Here is a 19,116-nt window from a genome sequence, read left to right as displayed (position 1 = left end):
GCAGCCAAGTGGCGGAGGGCTTTCGCTTTGGTGGCCTCAGAATCTCATCTCTGATTTTTGCGGATGATGTGGTTCTGTTGGCTTCATCGGGTGAGGGCCTCCAGCTCGCACTGGAGCGGTTCGCAGCCGAGTGTAACGCAGCGGGAATGAGGATCAGCACCTCCAAATCTGAGGCCATGGTTCTCAGCCGGAAAAGGGTGGAGTGCCCACTCCGGGTCGGGGATGAGTTCCTGCCCCAAGTGGAGGAGTTCAAGTATCTCGGGGTCTTGTTCGCGAGTGATGGGAGAAGGGAGCTGGAGATCGACAGACGGATTGGGGCTGCGGCTGCAGTAATGCGGACGCTGCACCGGTCAGTCGTGGTGAAGAGGGAGCTGAGTGTAAAAGCGAAGCTCTCAATTTACCGGTCGATCTACGTCCCTACCCTCACCTATGGCCACGAGCTGTGGGTAGTGACCGAAAGAACGAGATCGCGGATACAAGCGGCGGAAATGAGCTTCCTCCGAAGGGTGGCTGGCTTCTCCCTTAGAGATAGGGTGAGAAGTTCGGCCATCCGGGAGGGGCTTAGAGTAGAGCAGCTGCTGCTCCACATCGAAAGGAGCCAGCTGAGGTGGTTCGGGCATCTGGCAAGGATGCCCCCTGGGCGCCTCCTGGGCGAGGTGTTCCAGGCATGTCCCACCGGGAGGAGGCCCCGGGGCAGACCCAGGACACGCTGGAGAGATTATATCTCTCGGCTGGCCTGGGAACGCCTTGGTATTCCCCCGGACAAGCTGGAGGAGGTGGCTGGGGAGAGGGAGGTCTGGACCTCTTTGCTTAGGCTGCTACCCCCGCGACCCGACCTCGGATAAGCGGATGAAGATGGATGGATGGATGGATGGATGTTTGTGATATATATTGGCATGAAAAAAACAGTTAATTAATTGCATGCGTGCATGCGTGTGTGAAAAACTCGTGACTCTGTTTAACAGTGCTTAGGAAATACTTCAGAAATGCATCATTTTCATAAGGGGGCTAATAATTATGGAGTCCCTCAGGGTTTAATGCTTGGACCAATTCTCTTTTCTTTGCATATGTCATCCCTGGGTTATTAAATGATTATTTTCATTATTAAAGTGTTTCAAAGACATTTTCTATCACTGCTTTGCAGCCAATACACAACCTCAAAAGCCTCTCCCACCTGCATGAGTATTTGAATAGTGTCTTTTGTTGTAGTCTCACTTTTCACTGCCTTGGTTTTAGGTATTGTACAAGTGAAGACTGTCAGAAAATGACTACAGCAGACATCTCTTTACAAAACAGAACCAGCTTTACCCCGATCACATTTGCACACCAGACCTCTGCCTCCCCATCACATATTTATAATACAACAGATGAAAACATGGATGTGTCGTGGGCTCCCTAGTTAAATTCAATTCAGTTCCATTTTATTCATATAGCGCCAAATCATAACAACAGCTGTCTCAAGGCACTTTATGTTGAAAGCTAAAGACCCTACAATAATACAAAGACAATCATATGACCCCCTTTTGTGCAAGCACTTTGGCCACCTCGGGAAAGAAAGTATTGCACAAATGGAAGAAAGCACATCTTCAAGAAACTTAAAGAAGTCCAGTTGCTTTCTGTCCAAGCGCCTTAGATTATTAGTTGAAGAACTGTGCAACATCCGTCACTCGGCTGTGACGGCCGAGCCCTGACAGTAAGGTAGATCCTACAATACGCAGGCAGCAGATCCAACATTGCGAGCTGGGTTTCAGCTCCACTTCTAACCCCAGTCAGTATTTGCAACACTCACTGTGCTCATACAAAGCTTTTTATCAGCCGTTTGCTGAACACATCAGCAAACGACTGTTGCAGTGCAGCAACACCTGCTCTCTGGGCCTGTGTAAAATGGTTATTACAACGGAGGGAGGCAGCAGTGGTGGAATTTGGCACCACCGGCCCCAGCTCATATATCTCCTTAACCAGGCTCACCAGAGATGCAGTTTCAGCCTCTCTCCATGCTTTTAGGACTTTGAGGTGATATAGCTGTGTGACCGTACCACTTCATAGTCAACGTTGCCCACTCACCGTGTGACCACAAAGGGTCCTTGCCACTCGGTGAGCAACTTTGAACTTGAAGGGAGTAATACAAGCATTTTTTCTCCCAGTAAAATTCCCTGAGTCCTGTGTTGTACAGGCGCTGTTGACACTCCTGGGCCTGGAGCAAATGCACTGAATTTTCACAACAACCCCAACTGTGCAAAGATGCACACGAAAGGAGGTCGGACACCAACTAGTGAGAAACAGAATGACAAATGGAACAACACTGTCATCCCTTATGTAGCAGCTTTGTCAGAGAAACTCGGGAGAATCTTCTCCAAGCACGACATCCCAGAGCACATCAGACCCAGCCACACACTCAGGCAACAACTGGCCAGGACAGATTTCCCAAACGCAAACTAAGCAACAGTGTATGCTCTGCAGTGCAGTGAGGAGTGCTTAGACTTGTACATCGGAGAAACCAAACATCCATAAATGTATAGCACGACATAGAAGAGCCACCTTGACGGGGCTACAGACACCTTAGAGGGCAGGTATCAGAAGGAAAGCAGGCTGTGGTCTCTATGGAAAAAGGATAGAAGAAAAAAATCATGCAAGATCATTGCCTCTATTGCAGTGCTTACACACTCAAAGTCCACCCAGCACCCAAGCCTGGGGCTCTGGTGCAGTAGCACAAACCGAAGGGTGGCTCTCTGACAGTTACTTGCTGGGGATCTCTTCAAACAGAGTTTGTGAACAGCAAATATCCACCTTACGTGCAAATACAGTTAATTATGGATTGGGTGCATATATCAGCTTCTGTGATGCATGAACTGTCTTTGTGCCGTGTTCTTCTATGGTGTTTGGATTCTGTGCGAGTGTGGTGATGTAGAAATACTGTCACACGTTTGCATATTTCTGATATCTCTGAAGGTAGGAACTGCTGCATCGGTATTATTACCCTTGTTTTTATCATGCATGTTATATCACTCTCACGTAAGTCTGTTTTGTCTTCGCTGTGCATTTTTCCACATTGTATTTGACACTGATTGAACCTGTAAATGTTTTCCCTGTTTAGAATAAGAGGAAGTGTTATTTACACATAAGTGCTGAGCAGGTCAGGATTTTGTACTTCTACATGCTCAACGTTACATGTTTCTAATTTTACTCCACATGCCTTCTCTCTTCTTCTTAAATCTGTGAATGTGTCTTGTTTTCATGTGCACAATGCTGCTGCTGTGTCTCCACAGTACTGTCCTGTGTTTCCTAGTCTCTATTCAGTCTGTCCCTACTGTTGTCCTCAGGTTGTACAAGCAACTTCACTACTTGAGTGTCTGAAGTGTTTACCTTTGCATCAAATGTCTCCGTTTTGTGTTGCTTTTGAATATGCAGACTGCATGGCTCTGTGCCGCCTGTAACAACAGTTTGTAAACTGCACTGCTCTTTTAGTTTCTCTGTGTTTAAATGGGGTTGGATCTCAACTGAAAAAAGGTCTTTTTTGATGAGTTTCAAAGGAAGATTTGGTGCCACACAGTTTTCTGGTCCTTTTTTCATGCTGTAAGTAGATGGTTTGACATAAGTCTCTGTGACATCTCGGTGGCTGTCCTTTGCTGATACTGATTCTCTGCGTCGAGCCTTAGTGTGCCCACTGCAGACGCTGACTCCCATTGTTTGTCGAAAAATGTAGGCATCCTCCAGTCGCAGCAAAGCGTCCACAGAATCCTCTCCTTCTCCACTAAAATCTGACAGGATGTCACTGTGCCATGAGCAGGAGTCAAAGTACTCAAATGTTTCCCCATCTCCTGTGCTTTGCTCACACCACTTCAGGGAAACCGTACCAAAGCCCCTCTCCTCTGAGTCCATTGCTGCAGAGAGGCTGTGAGAGTCATCAGGGGCTTCCCGTGGCTGTGGAGACATTAAAGAAGACGAGGTTGAGTAACAAACCAACAAGTTTAGCACACACAGACATATATCTATCATTTTATACACTACCGGTCCAGTTTGTTATTGAAAACTATGCAGTTTAATGTCTCATTGCACTCTGAAATGAAAGCATAGTACAAATAACCAATTGGAGTTGAAACAAAAAAAAGAATTCATTAACTCATCAAAGTAGCCACCATCCATCCATCCATCCATCTCCATCCGCTTTATCCGAGGCCGGGTCGCGGGGGCAGCAGTCTAAGCAGAGTAGCCACCTTTGTGACGAATATTTGATTTCTATTGTAGAAACACGGCTGTGTTCAGCTGTTATATCTGCCAAAATTCTTCCCATATCTGCAGCACAAGTTCCCATAAATGTGGACCTTGTAGTTGCTTTGCTTTCACTCTTCTGTCCAGTTCATCCCAAAGCAGCTCGATGGGGTTTAAGTCTGGAGACTGTGCTGGACCTCCATGTTTTCAAGCTCACCGCCCTGTTCTTTGTTCCTGAGGTGGTTCTGACACAGCTTGCACTGATGCTTTGGGTCATTATCCTGCTGTAGGATGAAGCCCTGACCAACTAGACACATACCAGAGGGTCCTGCATGGTGCTGCACATTGCTGTGTAGCTGTTTAGGTTCAGGGAGCCTCTCTTTGTGTGCAAAATCGTATACCGTATGCTCGTTTGTTTTGTGTATCTGTTTATTTCAGGTTCTAGCATTGTGCTATGCAAAGCTTTGCACATTAGCCTGTTTTTTGTTTTAGGCACCATTCAAAACACTCAAGGTCATCTTGAAAACTCATCAATCAGACTGACCAAGCTAGTTTAAACAAGTGCATCTGAAAATGGAGAGAGTCATTTTATGAATAGCTAGTGCAGCTGAAGGCTCCTGACTGTTGTACTGGTTCTCTCCTTCTTTGCACAGTCGAGGAGCATGTCAGGCTATCTTTCACTGTGTGTTGTACTCGTATGCAGGTGACAAATAAATAATCTTGAATCTTGTCTGCTGCCACTTAAGGTCAGTTTAACAAATATCAGGATCAAATGCTTATGTTAGCCAACCTTCTTCTTGTTTATATTGCTTTGCCTCTGCTACAGATAAGACAGAGGTCACAGTAATGTTTATGCTTTTCTGCATAGTAGACCTACCTTTGAACAGTCTGCAGTCTTATTGTTCATACATGTCTGCACTGTCAGCTCTTTGAAGAACCTCAAGCATGAAATGTCTCCATATCATTGTTACTTTGTAAAAACATTTCTGTTTGAAGCATCAGGCTAGTCCACACTCACACATACTACATTCTGTTAAAGGTCAAAGGTTGCACTTACTCTCCATTTCTTCAGTGCACCACCGCTGTGCAGCATCAGAGCACGAACGCGAATAGCAAACCAGCTCAGCAGAGCTCCCATGGTGTGGCTCACATACATTAACACTTCGAACACCAGCATTTACATACATGTGTCCAAGCTCTTCTCTTTCCCAGTACTACATCTTCAAAGATCCCTCCTGAACTCCTCTGCTTTGTCCATGATCATAATTAGTGTTTGTTAATGTCTTTGTTTGATCTTCCACCCCTTCTTTTCTTCTTTTACACACACAGATTTCATTAACAGAAAGTCTTGTAGCAAGATAACCGTAGACAGTGCAAAGAGCAATCCTTCCTGTTTCGCAGTGTTTCAGGGGTGTGGTTACGCTACATTAGCCAGAGCTTAGTCCAGCCTCAAAGCAGCAGGTACACCTTGATCTCTAAATAACAAGGAAAGACACTAAGAAGCCCTGCTATAAATACAGAGCTGCGGTTTCAGACAGAGAAGCTCGTGATCTCTGCACGTAACTCAAGGACATGGGATTGTGCATGGTAGACACAATGGTCTGTTGGTTGGGTCTGCTATAAATTGCTTTTCAAAACTATAAAAGTACAAATTGGCACAAATCAGCGTGTGACACTCTAAGATCAGGGTGTCAAACATAAGGCCCGGGGGTCATAATCGGTTCAGCAGGACTTAAATCCCGCTGACTGGATGGCTTTGGAAAATGTGAAGGAAAACAGAAAATTTAACTGCAATTTAGAGGATTTACAGCTTTTCCTACTGATAAAGACCTCCCGCATGGCCATTCATGCTACACAGAAGTAATTAAGCCATAGGTTTCTGTCATTTTCCGTATTTAATTCTTAAAACTATAGCCAAAGAGTCGTGCTGACAGATTTCTTTCTGTTAAAATAGCACTTCATTTTGTATACAAGATATTTCAGGGACTAAATGTGTCGTTAAACTTCTGAACACTGGCAGAAAGGGCAGTTTCATTGGTGTGACCCACATATGATCAAAGTCAGCTAGATATGCTTCCAATGTAAAATGAGTTTGCAAACCCTGCTCCAGATGGTTTATACAGTCCCCATCAAAAGTTTAAGACCATTTGAAAAATGGCAAAAAATCCTATTTTGCATGTTTGGATCTTAACAAGGTTCCAAGTAGAGCTTCAACATGCAACAAGAAGAAATGGGAGTGAGACAAAACGTTTTTTTTGAGCATGCAGTTTATTGAAAACAATGCTTAAACTGAAACAGGCTGTTACAGCTGATCATAAGTTTAGGACCACACCTCCAAAAAAAACCCCGTAAACCCCCTAAAACAGAAATCAAAGATCCAAACATGAGCTCAGTCGTGAGGAGCTCCACCGTTATTGTTGATCACTTCAAAAATGTATTGCAGCATGCTTGATGTGTTTCCATGAGGTGATGGGAACATTTCTCCAAGTGGGAACAGATGGCCGCATGAAGGGGATCTACTGCCTGGAACTGCTGTCCGTTTTTGTAAACTTCCCTTGCCATTCACCCCCAAAGGCTCTCAGTTGGGTTTAGATCAGGGGAACACGCAGGAAGTCCAGAAGAGTGATGTTATTCTCCTGGAAGAAGTCCCTTGTCCTGCGGGTATTGTGTACTGTAGCGTTGTTCTGTTGTAAAACCCAGACGAGGGCCCTCAGTCATGAGGGATGCTCTCTGCAACATCTGGACACAGCCAGCGGCCATTTGATGCCCCTGCACCTCCTGAAGCTCTGTTGTTCCACTGAAGGAAAAAGACCCCAGACCATTATGGCGCCCCCTCCACTGTGGAGCGCAGAAAAGGTTGGATCTGCTTGTCATGCCAGTAATGTTGGAAACCATCAGGACCATCAAGGTTACATTTGTTCTCATTACAATAAAACGTTCTTCCACCTTTCAGCGTCCCATGTTTGGTCCAAACGGTCAGTTCTGTGGCGTTCAAGGAGACGAGGCCTTTGAAGACGTTTTATGTTTTTTATAACCCTCCAGTCTCAGATGCCATCTGATGGTTATGGGGCTGCGGTGGGCACCAGCAACGTTTTAATTTGGGTCGAGGATCGTCCAGTGTCTCGACGGGCAGCCAACTGGATTCTCCAGCTCAGTGCTGGTGACAGTTTTTGGGTCTTCCACTTGACTTTTTTGTTCCATAACCCTCAGGATCATTTAAGAAATTCCAAATGACTGTCTTACTGCGTCCCACCTCAGCAGTGATGGCGCTGCTTATGCAGTTCAACAACCCAACCACGTTCAAAACCGTTCTTTTGAACGTGTAAGTGCTACTGGAACAACAGAGTCACACTGCTCAGGTTTTCTTCAAATGAAGAAAAAGATATTCACATCAAACCTGGTTAAAATACATCTATCAGAGTATTTCATGAATGAGAACCAATGAACTCCAATGAAGGCCAAAGCTTTGGCTCTGTGATCTAACTCTTCACTTAATCTTTAAACTACATGTTCAGAGCCAAGACCCACAGAAGCCTGTTGGCTTTCAAACTGATGGAATAAATATGGCGGTTATAACGATAACTCTTTTGTAAAATAATCAGAAGTATTCCAACCAAACTGTTGCACTAAAATCGTACATTTTAAGTGCTGTCTTTCATTTACTCTAATTAAGTGGAGCTGTGTGCCTTAAGAAGCTTAAGGGCTTAGTGGAGGAACCTCTCCAGCTGAAGATGGTGCACAACACCGAGGCACAACACTGACGCCTTACCACATTCATCGTCATCAATGAGATACTGCTCAGAGATGCTCTCCATAGAGCCTCCACATCAATGAGTTGAAAAATAGTGGTTTGACTTTAAGTTTAGAATTTGTCTGCTAAGCATTTACTGTTAAATGAACTGCAACTCTGTACTGTAGCGCTCACATTTGTAAACACAGGCAGATGTGTCATTTTCCTTGGTTCCTGTTGGAGAAGGTGTGGTACATAAAAATGTAAATGGTAACTTTCTCTCACATTTCCTCAGTAGGAATACTGAAGAGATTATCCACTCTGGGTCATGCAATGAAAAATGCCTCAGCAGAGGTGCCACAGAAGTTTCCTAGTCCTCAGAGTACACAGGAATGGTTCCACATTAAGCACAGCGATATTCAGCACCAAGTTAAAAATGCCTCATCTTCTTGTACAGCAGGGGTCCCCAACTCCAGGCCTCGAGGGCCTGCAGTTTTTAGATGTGTCTGTGATCCATCACAGCTGATTCAAATGGCTAAATGACCTCCTCCACACGTTTTAAAGTTCTCCAGAGGCCTGGTGATGAACTAATCATGTGATTCAGGTGTGTTGGCCCAGGGTGAGATCTAAAACCTGCAGGACACCGGCCCTCGAGGCCTGGAGTTGGGGACCCCTGATGTACAGAGTAAGCCAACAACAGCTTCTCCTTTTATTTGCAGTTTATAAGGCTTCAAACATTTTATATAAAGCAGCAAAGGTAAACGGTTTCTTTCTGTATGTGAAACAGTGAGTGAATCTAAGTGTCTGCCATATTCCAGCTGCACCATCAGACTACATTAACTGGGCTGGAATAAAGAAAACATTAAGCAGCTGTCTGCACTTCAGTGCAAACTGGTACATGTTCTAGTATTTATATTACTTATTATAGTCTCACTGCCCACTCTCAGCACATTCTATAGTTATAAAGAACAGCAAAAACTCCCTGAGTATTAAAAGAAGATCCAAGTTGGCTGCCACTTAAGAGTACTGTATCGAATGAAATGACTCGCCTAACTGTCAGTGTGTCTGTAACCACTGAAAACAAAAACACTCCCACATCCACAGACGAGGATCATGACATCTCACATCAGCCGAGCCTGCTGCTCAGCTGTTTCTGACATGCACACAAAGGTGAACATTTTATTGCTATTAAATTTTAGCTTCATATATAAATTACTTTTCATTATTTTATTTTATTTTTTTAAGATTTAACAATGTTGAATTTCCTGAGGGTTTGCCGTAGTCTGTTTTTGTGCAGCTGATAGGAACACCACGTCCACATGAACACAATCAACTGTTTGGGACTCGTTTCAAAAACCAGTTTTGAATTGAATTTCTGTTTGAAAATATATATTGAAACAGAGAAACAAGTAAATGGATTCAATAATCAAAGATGTACTTCTTACAGGGCAGCACGGTTCGCTTCCACCACCCGGCCGGGGTCTTTCTGTGGGGAGTTTGTGCTCCCCGTGCTTATGTGGGTTCTCTCCAGCTTCCTCCCACAGCCCACAGTCATGCAGTCAGTGGGGTCAGGTTGATTTGAAACTCTAAATCGCCCACAGGCGTGAATAGTTGTCTATGTGTTAGACTGGTGACCAGTCCAGGGTGTACCCTGCCTCTCGCCCTATGACAGCTGGGATAGGCTCCACCCCCCACGACCCTGAAAAGGACAAGCAGCAGAGGATGGAAGGATGAAACTGAGCTCGTGATGGCGTTCCTCCGAAACAAAGGGCTCCATTTCAAAAATATACAGTATATCTGTAGGCTCTGAGAAAGAAGACAAGAGTAGCTACATTTTGAGGGTGAAATGATGGCTGTGGGGTGAAGATTACGGTCACAGCGGCAGGTTCAAGAGCTTTTGTGTGCCTCACACTTTAACCTGCCTCCAGCTCTCTGATAGCCATGAATGGGGAGGAATTTGATAGATTTTTGTGTGACATTTATGATAATAACTGTAAAAGCTGTAGGGGAATATACGGGTGTCTGCCTAAAGGAGCGACCAGAAAACTGAGAGAGGTAGGTCTCTCCATTCAAAGCCAATGTCACTCTATCAACAGAAAAAGTACAAATTTCAGCAACTGTACAAAATTTCAAAAGTCTGAATAGAGGCACATAGCATACAATCCTTCTGATGTATGAACAGTGACTAGTACTGTCGTTCCACGCCAGGAGAGTCCTGCTGGGGGTCTCTTTGTTGCTGCGTTCTCCACACTTCTATGTAGGTTCTCCTCTCCAGGTCCTCCAACTTCCTCCCACAGTCCAGAAACATCCATGGGATTCTACTGCTCATCAGTGTGAATGATGCCTGTCTGTATGTGCTGGCTCTATGACAGACTGGATAGGATGTAAGGAAGAAAGTGGATGTATTTATTTGGAGAAATATTTCCCTTTCTTTTCTTTCCTCCTCCCTTATCTGCAGTGTTCACTGTCTGCTCTGCAGCACCTCTGCTGTCTGACTCACTGAACGTGGTCTAAAAGTGTACATGCTGTGTGGATGCAGCTTGCAAACCAGGCTTTCTTACCTTAGCTTATATTTTAGCATTAGTGATCTGATTCCTCGTGAAGTGTGTGGCACATTCCCCTTACCGTGGCAACACTGTGTTAGTGTGTTGTATAATAGTGACATCTGCTGGATTAAAAAAGCAGCTGCAGGTAACCTGAGTAGAGCGCTCATGGCAGGGTTTGTCTGTGGCAGTGGAGAAGGCGGGGTTAAATCATGCCTCACTGGAGAAAAGTTTTCTCATTGGTTCCATTGGTGATGATGAGCCAATCAAAGAGCACCAAAGCCAGTCTCCCCTCCTCCGCTCAGTATAAACACAGCGTGGCATCTCCTCACTGCACGAACACGGCAGCTGTATTGGTCGTGTGAGCTTTCTTACTGCATGCATCGGTACAGTTTGTTGTTCTTTGTGCTTCATGCATGCACCAACGATTCAGTATTGTGACACCTTCTGTCCAAATCCCACAAAGTTGATGCTGTTCATGTGGACGTAGCTTTTTCAGTTTCTCTGCTACGTCCACATGAGCAGGGATGTCCTCACCAGGATGGCTTTCTATCCACATATGAAAATAACACATGGTGTCAATAAAGCTTCAAAAAAGAGCGCAGAAATCAATCGATGACTCCAGTGTAGCTGTATCCATCTTTTATATACAGTCCTTGTAGTTGTCACCCATGAACCACATGAGCAGCTCAGAACATGCAGACCTGAGAAAGGTGGCACGTATAACAATCAGTACACACTGTGTGGCAGAAAATGCTATTAATGTTGAACAGCACCGTACAAATGTTGGCAATAAACGTAACAGCGCACAGAACTAATCTTCCCACCATCCACAAACATTCTGCTCCAGTCTCTAACTTTCAGTGCAAACTCAAAAAGAGGAAATGAGAGACATCACATGATTTTAACTTTGTGCAGATCCTCCACAGTGATGTACACCACCTGCAGAAACACATTCAGACGTCACTATAGTGGGGAATTGTAACCACAGGGAGACAGTAACAGCCATCTGTCATACAGCAGCATACGTACATCACAAACATTTCTAAGATCAGTGATGGCACACGATCTGAACAAAGGTTACTGTTGTGAAAACTGGAGCTTGGAAAGAAAAGTTTCTTGAAGACGTTTCACCTCTCATCTGAAAAGCTTCTTCACTTCCAACTCACAGCTGTTTGAACTCTACTGCAGGTTACTACACTTTTAACACCTGGGTCACTGAGCCACTATTGATCACATGACTCATCACACAAGCCAAGGTTTGAAAAAAGGTGTGGTCATTATAAGCAGAGGGTTCAGGTGAAGCCATGTCATGTGACCTATTGATGTGAGAGGATGTTGGCACGCCACCTCAGAACTGCGCTGTAGGTTCAGACAGTTTGTGTGTAAAGCTGCCTCCTGTCTTCACAGATGGTTATACAATCATTAATGATCTTATTGATCATGAAACTGACCTCACGACCAATGTTCCCTCTAATTTTTCACGTGTGTGAGCAAACTCACAGACTCCCTGAGCGGCCCCCTGGACCACTGTGAGCGACATCAGACGTGTGCACTGTGGTGACGACAGCATCGCATCCATCGAAGTTACATGGTTTATAAAAATAATCAAATTACAGCATTTACATTTCTGTTAGAATCCCTTTAATTAAGAGCTTTAGCCCACTTACAGTGACAATTACAAAAATCTTTTTTAATGACCTGTGCACTATGTCAACGCTATTGGAAGTATGAATATTTGAACTATGGCAAAACATGAACGGCCAACCAAATCAAGCCTACTATAAACTCCAATTTTGAAACTTAACATTTTTATTATAAAGCTCTGACTTGTGTTATGATGAGCCAGTCTGTGAAGCTCCTGTCCTACTGCGGTCTGGGAGACAGTCCTACTGTCCTGTAACTCTTTGTCTGTCAGTATATAATGATTATATGCATTTTTCTAATACTCAAACTGGTGACAGTATTTAATGATCAATATCCATAAATGAAAACTCAATAAATGACACTAGATGAGCAGAAAACTGATTAAGAGCTTAAATTTCACCTTATTTTTCCCGTCTGTCCTTCTCACGTCGTCCAGGTTGATGGCCTCGTCTGCTTGCAGCTTTGACTTTATGCGCATCAGCTGGTCCAAATGCTCCGCCTCAAGACGATTTCTGGATGCTGTTTTGAGACGATTCATTAAACTAAAGCCTCTTTGGCAATCTGCACTGAATGCTTGAAATATAGCACAAATATCCACAAGCTGCGAGATGTGTTTTAGCTCCTCACATTTTAGCGTTGCAGCCTCCATATCTGAGAATGTGCTGATTGACCCATGTTTAAGTTTGTGCCTCAGTATGTACTTGAAATCAGAATATTCACTGTTTATGACCTCCACTGAATGTGGAGGGTGGAGAATGGCCTCATACTTCTTTGCCAGCGTGGCAATGTCTGCTGCTCCATACTCAAACCTGATGTCTGAGGTCAATGCCTCAATGTCAAGTGCAGACCACTCCTATAATTCATCCTCTGGAAAATCCAAGTGATCACAAAGCTTACGAATAACACGAGTAATCTCACTGGTATTCCTGCCATCAGCAGATAAGGCCCTCATCGCCTCTATGACACGGTCACTCCACTTAACATCCTTTTCCTCTGTCAAGTATTGGGAACGCAACTTCTCAATCTTTGCTCTTGCCAAGCAGTGCCCTTCAGTCAGGTTGCATCTTTGAAAAGAAAGACACAGGTGTGCCAGCTCACCCAAAACATCTCCCAGAGCGGTGAGAGTAACCTTGAAGTTTGAATCGGTTAGCTTTTTGTAACAGTAATTTGCCACTGGATCTCTGTTATCACTGGATTCTCTCTTGCAGTATTCTTCCAGCACAGTGTAGTTCCTCAGCATTCACAGCTCAGTGACGTGACAGCCATCGCACTTCACTCAGAGGCCTGAATGACAGTGCATCCTCATCAAGAACATTTCTAGGTCTTCCCGTTTTCCCCTCTTTACAGTGGATCTAGAGAAAGTGGAGTAAACTGTTCTAAGAAGAGTTCCCACATCACACATCAAAGGTACATCTTTCCACGCATCATCAATGCCCAAGTCCTCTCTATGGGCCACACAGTGTTGTTCAGTTAAGTGTGGTATTTTCCGCTTTAATAAAGCTGCAACTCTGTTGTGCTTTCCTCGCATTACTGAGGCACCATCGGAGGTCAGCATCACCATTCTCTGTAGGGCTGGGCGATAGAAACGATATACGATAGAAACTATATAAATTTGGCCAACAATAGAGATTTTGACTATACCGCTCTATCGCGATAGCGCATGTTGATGATGTCATCAAGCTGCACCTGTTTTGGTCGAAAGCATCGCAGTGGCTACAACCATTATCACTGCAAATTATGCTGACAGTCACAGCAAAGAGATGAAGCACCTTTGAAATATGGGGAAAGCCAAAAACTGCGCTTCCTCCACTTCCCTAACATTGATTCATTAATGTTGGATTCTCTCGCAGCTGCTCTGTTCCCATGTTGTTGCAGTATATTAATGACTAACCTCGTATTGTGGATGAATAACCTCAGTTGTTCTCCTGACTGAAGTTTGGCCCGTGTACAGCATCCTGCTATGCGATTGCATTTGTCCCTGACCACCAGAATCCCTCACGTTAACTTTTATCGAGTGGAAAAAAAGTTGGCGTTCATCCTCCTGCTTCACTGTTTATGTTATGCTAACATAGCTGTGTCGCTAGCAATCACATAGCACAACATTATATACCAGCTAGCCCAACTTCAGTAACCCTACAAACGCCACTGCTGTTTAGTTTTCTGTCTTCATTTATGTTGGAAGTGACAGCAGAGCTGTACGTTTGAATTAGTTTCAAATCTCTCTGTCAGAACATGGTATGAAATGTTTAGGTGGAAACTAGCGAGCTAACTTCCTGTTAACTTCTAACTCCGTTACATTTAATAAATCTGTTTTCATGGATGTTAAACTTAATTGTTACACCTGGTAAAGCAGCAACGCTGATGATTTTATTAAAGATGAAAGAATTTAGACTGTTTTTAACTCTCAGTGTTTGTTTGACTTTGGGACCTGAAGAAGACGGAGTTTAGGACCCAGATTACTCCGTGAAGCTCCTCCCTACGGCAGCCGTAATGCTCTGACATCCATCAAGCAGTGCAGCTTACCAACATTTTTAAACTTAAAACATTTTTAACAGATTTCTGCCCAAATCGGTTCGAGGTCAGTAAGCACAACCAGAATTCATACATAAGGCACACTCTCGATTTTTGAGAAAATTAAAGGATTTTAAGTTTGGAAAATACGTTATACAGAAGAACAGAATATATCGTGATATATATCGTTACCGCACATGCTTCAAATTATATCGCGATATGAATTTTAGGCCATATCGCCCAGCCCTAATTCTCTGCATGTCTAGTTCATGCCGTGCATGCGGTCAGCTGGATGATGCCACCAAACAGTTTTATGGTTGACGTTATTTTCCTCCCTGGATTTAATATACAGGACTAGCATTTTGTGCACTGTTACGTCTGTGCTCTCACCTATGATCAGGGTGTGCCGAGGTGCATTTTTAACTTCACACATTGTCTCATTCTGCACTACTTCATTGATTGAATTCACAAACTCAAAGGCATCATCTTTGCTTCGCCAGCTTTCTGGTACACTCACATACTTTGCCATGTGATGGTCAATTTGTTGAACCGACAGCAGAGAAGAATTCATTTTGAAGGCTGGTAGAATCTTGTCGATGAGAACTTTAACTTCTTCGGGGTTGGATTTCTTTCTGAGTGACAGCTCGTTCCTCTTCTCTCGGTCTTTGGCGCTCTCTCCCAACAACGTACCGATCCCCATTCCCATCGTACATCTTCTCACAATTCCAGCTGCTTTCAAATGACTTTTCTGTTGAATGTGGCGCTTGAGGTATTCCAGCTTCCATTCTGTCCACACTTTTCCCTCCGAAAACTCGCTTGCGATTTTAGCTTCGCAACATATTTTGCAGACCAGACCTTTCTCGCTCAAAAAAGAAAAAATCTCTCCCAGTTTCACAGTTTTTTCTCCTGTTTGCACATATTCTGACAGCCATTCCATCTTAAAAGAGTCACATTTCTTTTTTACTTTGGCCACTGTGTGCCACTTCCCGTTCATTTTGCCATTATTTTAAAGGTTCAACATAAGCAGCACTCCACATCGGCCACACCCCTTTGTTAGCTAAACATGAGCAGCATTTAAGGACGCTGTCAACCACGTTGATGAGCTGTGCATATACGAATGTGAATCGCATCATTGGCTGGAGCAGCCAGTCACCGCTCACTTACTGACTCACACTACAAAACAGAATCAACTGCTAACATATTTATTTTCATTTCAATTCAGGTTAGATTTTTTATTTTTGTGCGCTACAGAGATTTTCTGTGCGCAGAGACCGTGCCAGCAGTGCACAATTGCGCACGCGCGCAGCTTAGAGGGAACATTGCTCACGACCCAGTGGTGCCAGTTTAGCTCATTATGCAAACGTAGATGTTTATAAGGCTGGAAACCAGCAGTCAGCTGAGACTGAAGACGTCACTTAGATGAGTGCTGAAAACTCCTCGTCCACAAGAACAGAACCAACTTTTGGGGGAAAACAAACCTGTCTTTGGTGATAGAGCATTTAGGCAATGAAGAATGGTTTACACTCACCTTATCATGGCAGGGATCTGGATAGTCACAGATGTCCTCTGGAAAGGCAGACCGTATCAACATCTTCACCTCTTTAGGGTAGACGTAGGTAGGCTGACACTGATCCCCCTCCTTCACGCCAACCTTGTTAAAAAACTAGGACGGGGGTGACAGGAGTTATATGATAAAGATGATAGAATAATACAATGTATTTCATGACAGGGACCACCTGTAAACACAGAAGACCAGTTTGTGAGCAGTTACCACTCATCACCCAGTCTCAGTCTCAGTTTCCTTGTCCTGAATTGAATCGTGATGAAATGAAGTCCACACTTTGTCCTCTGCAGAAGACTCCTTCAGCTTCTTCTAATGGTTATATATCCTGCCTGGCTTTGGAATATCTGAGGACTCAGTGTGAGTATTAGTCTGTCATGACTGAAACATCTCTACATGAATGTCTGCAGGAGATTTTCTGATGGCACAAAGCTTTGGGGAGTGCTGTAACCACTGGGAGAAAACCTTGCTTATTGTCATTAATGAGCTGAACAAAACAGTACAGACACAAACATGTGCCATGGCTCCCCGGTGTCACCCATCGTAGCCAACCTTTACCTGGAAAGTACAGCACCAAGCCACTGGCACAGATAGGTGGATGTAGAGTAGTAGAAGCCTTCACTGTTCACATCAGCTCAGTGGATAGAAACAGAAAGTTCACCAGGGCAGACTCAAACAATAAAAGTTTGCTTTGCACAGTGAGGAGAAAGTCCTCAACATTGGAGTTTACTGGAAGCTATGCCTGCAGGTAAAGATTATTTTGGTAACTGACTAATCCACCAATTGTTCTTTGAATGTTTCAGTGACTCTTATCTCCGCCTCCTGTGGGCACACCTGTTCTAGGCTCCAGGACCTCACCTGCTCAAGACTGTGAAGACCAGCCTGTTGTCTGGTTAAAATAATGACCCAGGAGACATTTGAATTTGAAAGCAATCAATTGTATTTCTAACATTACTCAATATGTCCGTCAGACTAAAAATGAATTCTAATAATAATAACATAGAAGCTGTACATCTGCATCTAAAGGTCAAAGGTCACTCTTTGAAGAATGTAAATGTTTCCATTGTAGACAGACATGGCTTTTTTTACTCCTCTTTCTGTCTTCTCTGTGTCCACTGTGGACAACCATGCTTGAACAGAAGGGGTTCAGTCAACTCTCTGCAATGCTGAGATCGATTCCCAGGCCCCTCTTCTTATGTGCATATATGGGATCCCCGTCAAACACTAGCATATACTGTGCTGTTGTTCTGTGGTAAGAGAACGCAGTACTGTAAAGACATCTACGTGTTGCTACTAAAGTACACACCAGTTTCCTCTGCAGAAGACGGAAGACCTTCTTGCGACGAGCGTGGTCATTCCTGAGGCGTGTGGCAGCATGTAGCAAAGATGCTAACCACCCGGGAAGCCTGCAGAAGTGGCCATAATAGATATAAGTGTAGGTATAACTCTTTCCTGTACCTTATCCCTGCAGCTACCACCCTCTAACGTAAGTAGATAAGTACCAGACCATATACCACCCAGCTTTGCTCACTCCACAGTCCCAGCATATTCTTACAATATCCTCTGGGCTGCTTTGCAATAAAGACTTTGACCCTGTCTCTGTGTTCTGATTTAGAGCGCAGCTGATAAACCTAAAAACATGTTTCTATGCAGTTTAAACGCCTACTTCTGAACAGCCATCAAGTACTTATTTATCTGTGCATCAGCATTGGCAGGGTGGATGGAGTGTTACAGTTACAGTTTGGTAAATGCTGCTTTAAGTTACGTTGTTCCACATGGACACTAAGACTCACACTGTGGTGCAGGATATTCCTCACTTAATTTAACTATTACACTTATCTGCATTTATATAAAGCAGTATACTTGCACAGTGACTAATGGTAGTCTTAAGGTTTAACTAGAAATCCTACATTTAGAATAATGTCATCATTATTGATGCTGAGTTTAGAAACGCAACCAACTGTCACAACTTGCAGATCGTCTGGACTGTTTATGTGAGGACCCAAATCCACACCAGGAAAACAGGAAAAATAAACGAAAGACGTCCCGTTTATTAAGGCAGACACACCAAACGGGGAAAAATGCATAAATAAACTAAACAGAGGAACGGCTGAACTGGAAGAACTAAGGACATAAAGTAAAAGCCTGGAACACTAGAAAAACCTCGGAAACACCAGCGGGAAACAGAAGAGACACGGAGGAACCATGGACACGATGACAAAGGTCACGGAAAACTCACACAGTGGCTGTGTCCCTATTCAGGGTCTGCACGCTTGAAGTACGCATTTCAAGTGCGGTTACGTCACCGCCACGCGACGACGGCTGTCCCAATTCGAAGTGTACTTCGAACGCATACTCCAAATGCGCCGTCGAGTTCCCCAAATATCAAGCGTGGTCCGGTGCACGCTTCGTGGTCCCATATATCCCACAGTTCATAGCGCGGCGGTGGGTGTGGATAATTTTGCTGCAAAATACGGCAGAAGGGAGCGGCAGAAGAGTGAACTGTGAAAAGTAAGTACTGAATATGACGTCACTTATTTATGTGCGAATGTTTAATAACGAAGAAAATTAAAACATTACTGTTGGCCACATGTTGGCAGAGTTGTGCGACATTAGTGATGTTTGTACTTTCAGTGTTTACTTGGTTTTAAAGCCTCTACATATATATATAGTCGACCTTAATCGTACAGAGAATGTGATGATTTCATGGATAATTAAAGTCAGTCATATATCCACAAACACAACAGGCTGAAAGTCAGTGATGCTGCTCGGTTTGCAGTCCTGAACATCACGGCACAAGCAGGATCCACTGCACTGTTAATGTGAGCTGTGTTATATTGCTGCCTCTGTTCGGTGGTGTCAAGCCAAACGGACTTTAACGTGTGTTTGAACGAGCTGACGGTTCACTCGTTAAG

At 44.0% G+C, this 19,116-nt stretch overlaps 1 protein-coding gene across 1 annotated transcript in view; it reads right to left on the bottom strand.

Annotated features, from left to right (window-relative positions):
- The window catches only part of arhgef4 (Rho guanine nucleotide exchange factor (GEF) 4), a 110,021-nt gene that overhangs the window by 86,091 nt on the left and 4,814 nt on the right, over positions 1-19,116 (bottom strand). Inside the window, exons 3-5 of the mRNA XM_004572071.6 lie at positions 17,508-17,607; positions 16,169-16,303; positions 3,364-3,921 (exon numbers count right to left, since the gene is read on the bottom strand). Of these exons, the coding sequence (XP_004572128.1) occupies positions 3,364-3,921; positions 16,169-16,303; positions 17,508-17,607 (793 nt within the window). The remainder of the gene's footprint in view (positions 1-3,363; positions 3,922-16,168; positions 16,304-17,507; positions 17,608-19,116) is intronic.

The sequence above is a fragment of the Maylandia zebra genome, linkage group LG9 (assembly GCF_041146795.1).
Source record: "Maylandia zebra isolate NMK-2024a linkage group LG9, Mzebra_GT3a, whole genome shotgun sequence".
In the NCBI taxonomy this organism is placed as follows: Eukaryota; Metazoa; Chordata; class Actinopteri; order Cichliformes; family Cichlidae; genus Maylandia; species Maylandia zebra.
Note: the sequence above shows the minus strand (reverse complement) of the source record. Positions and strands in the feature narration are given on the sequence as shown.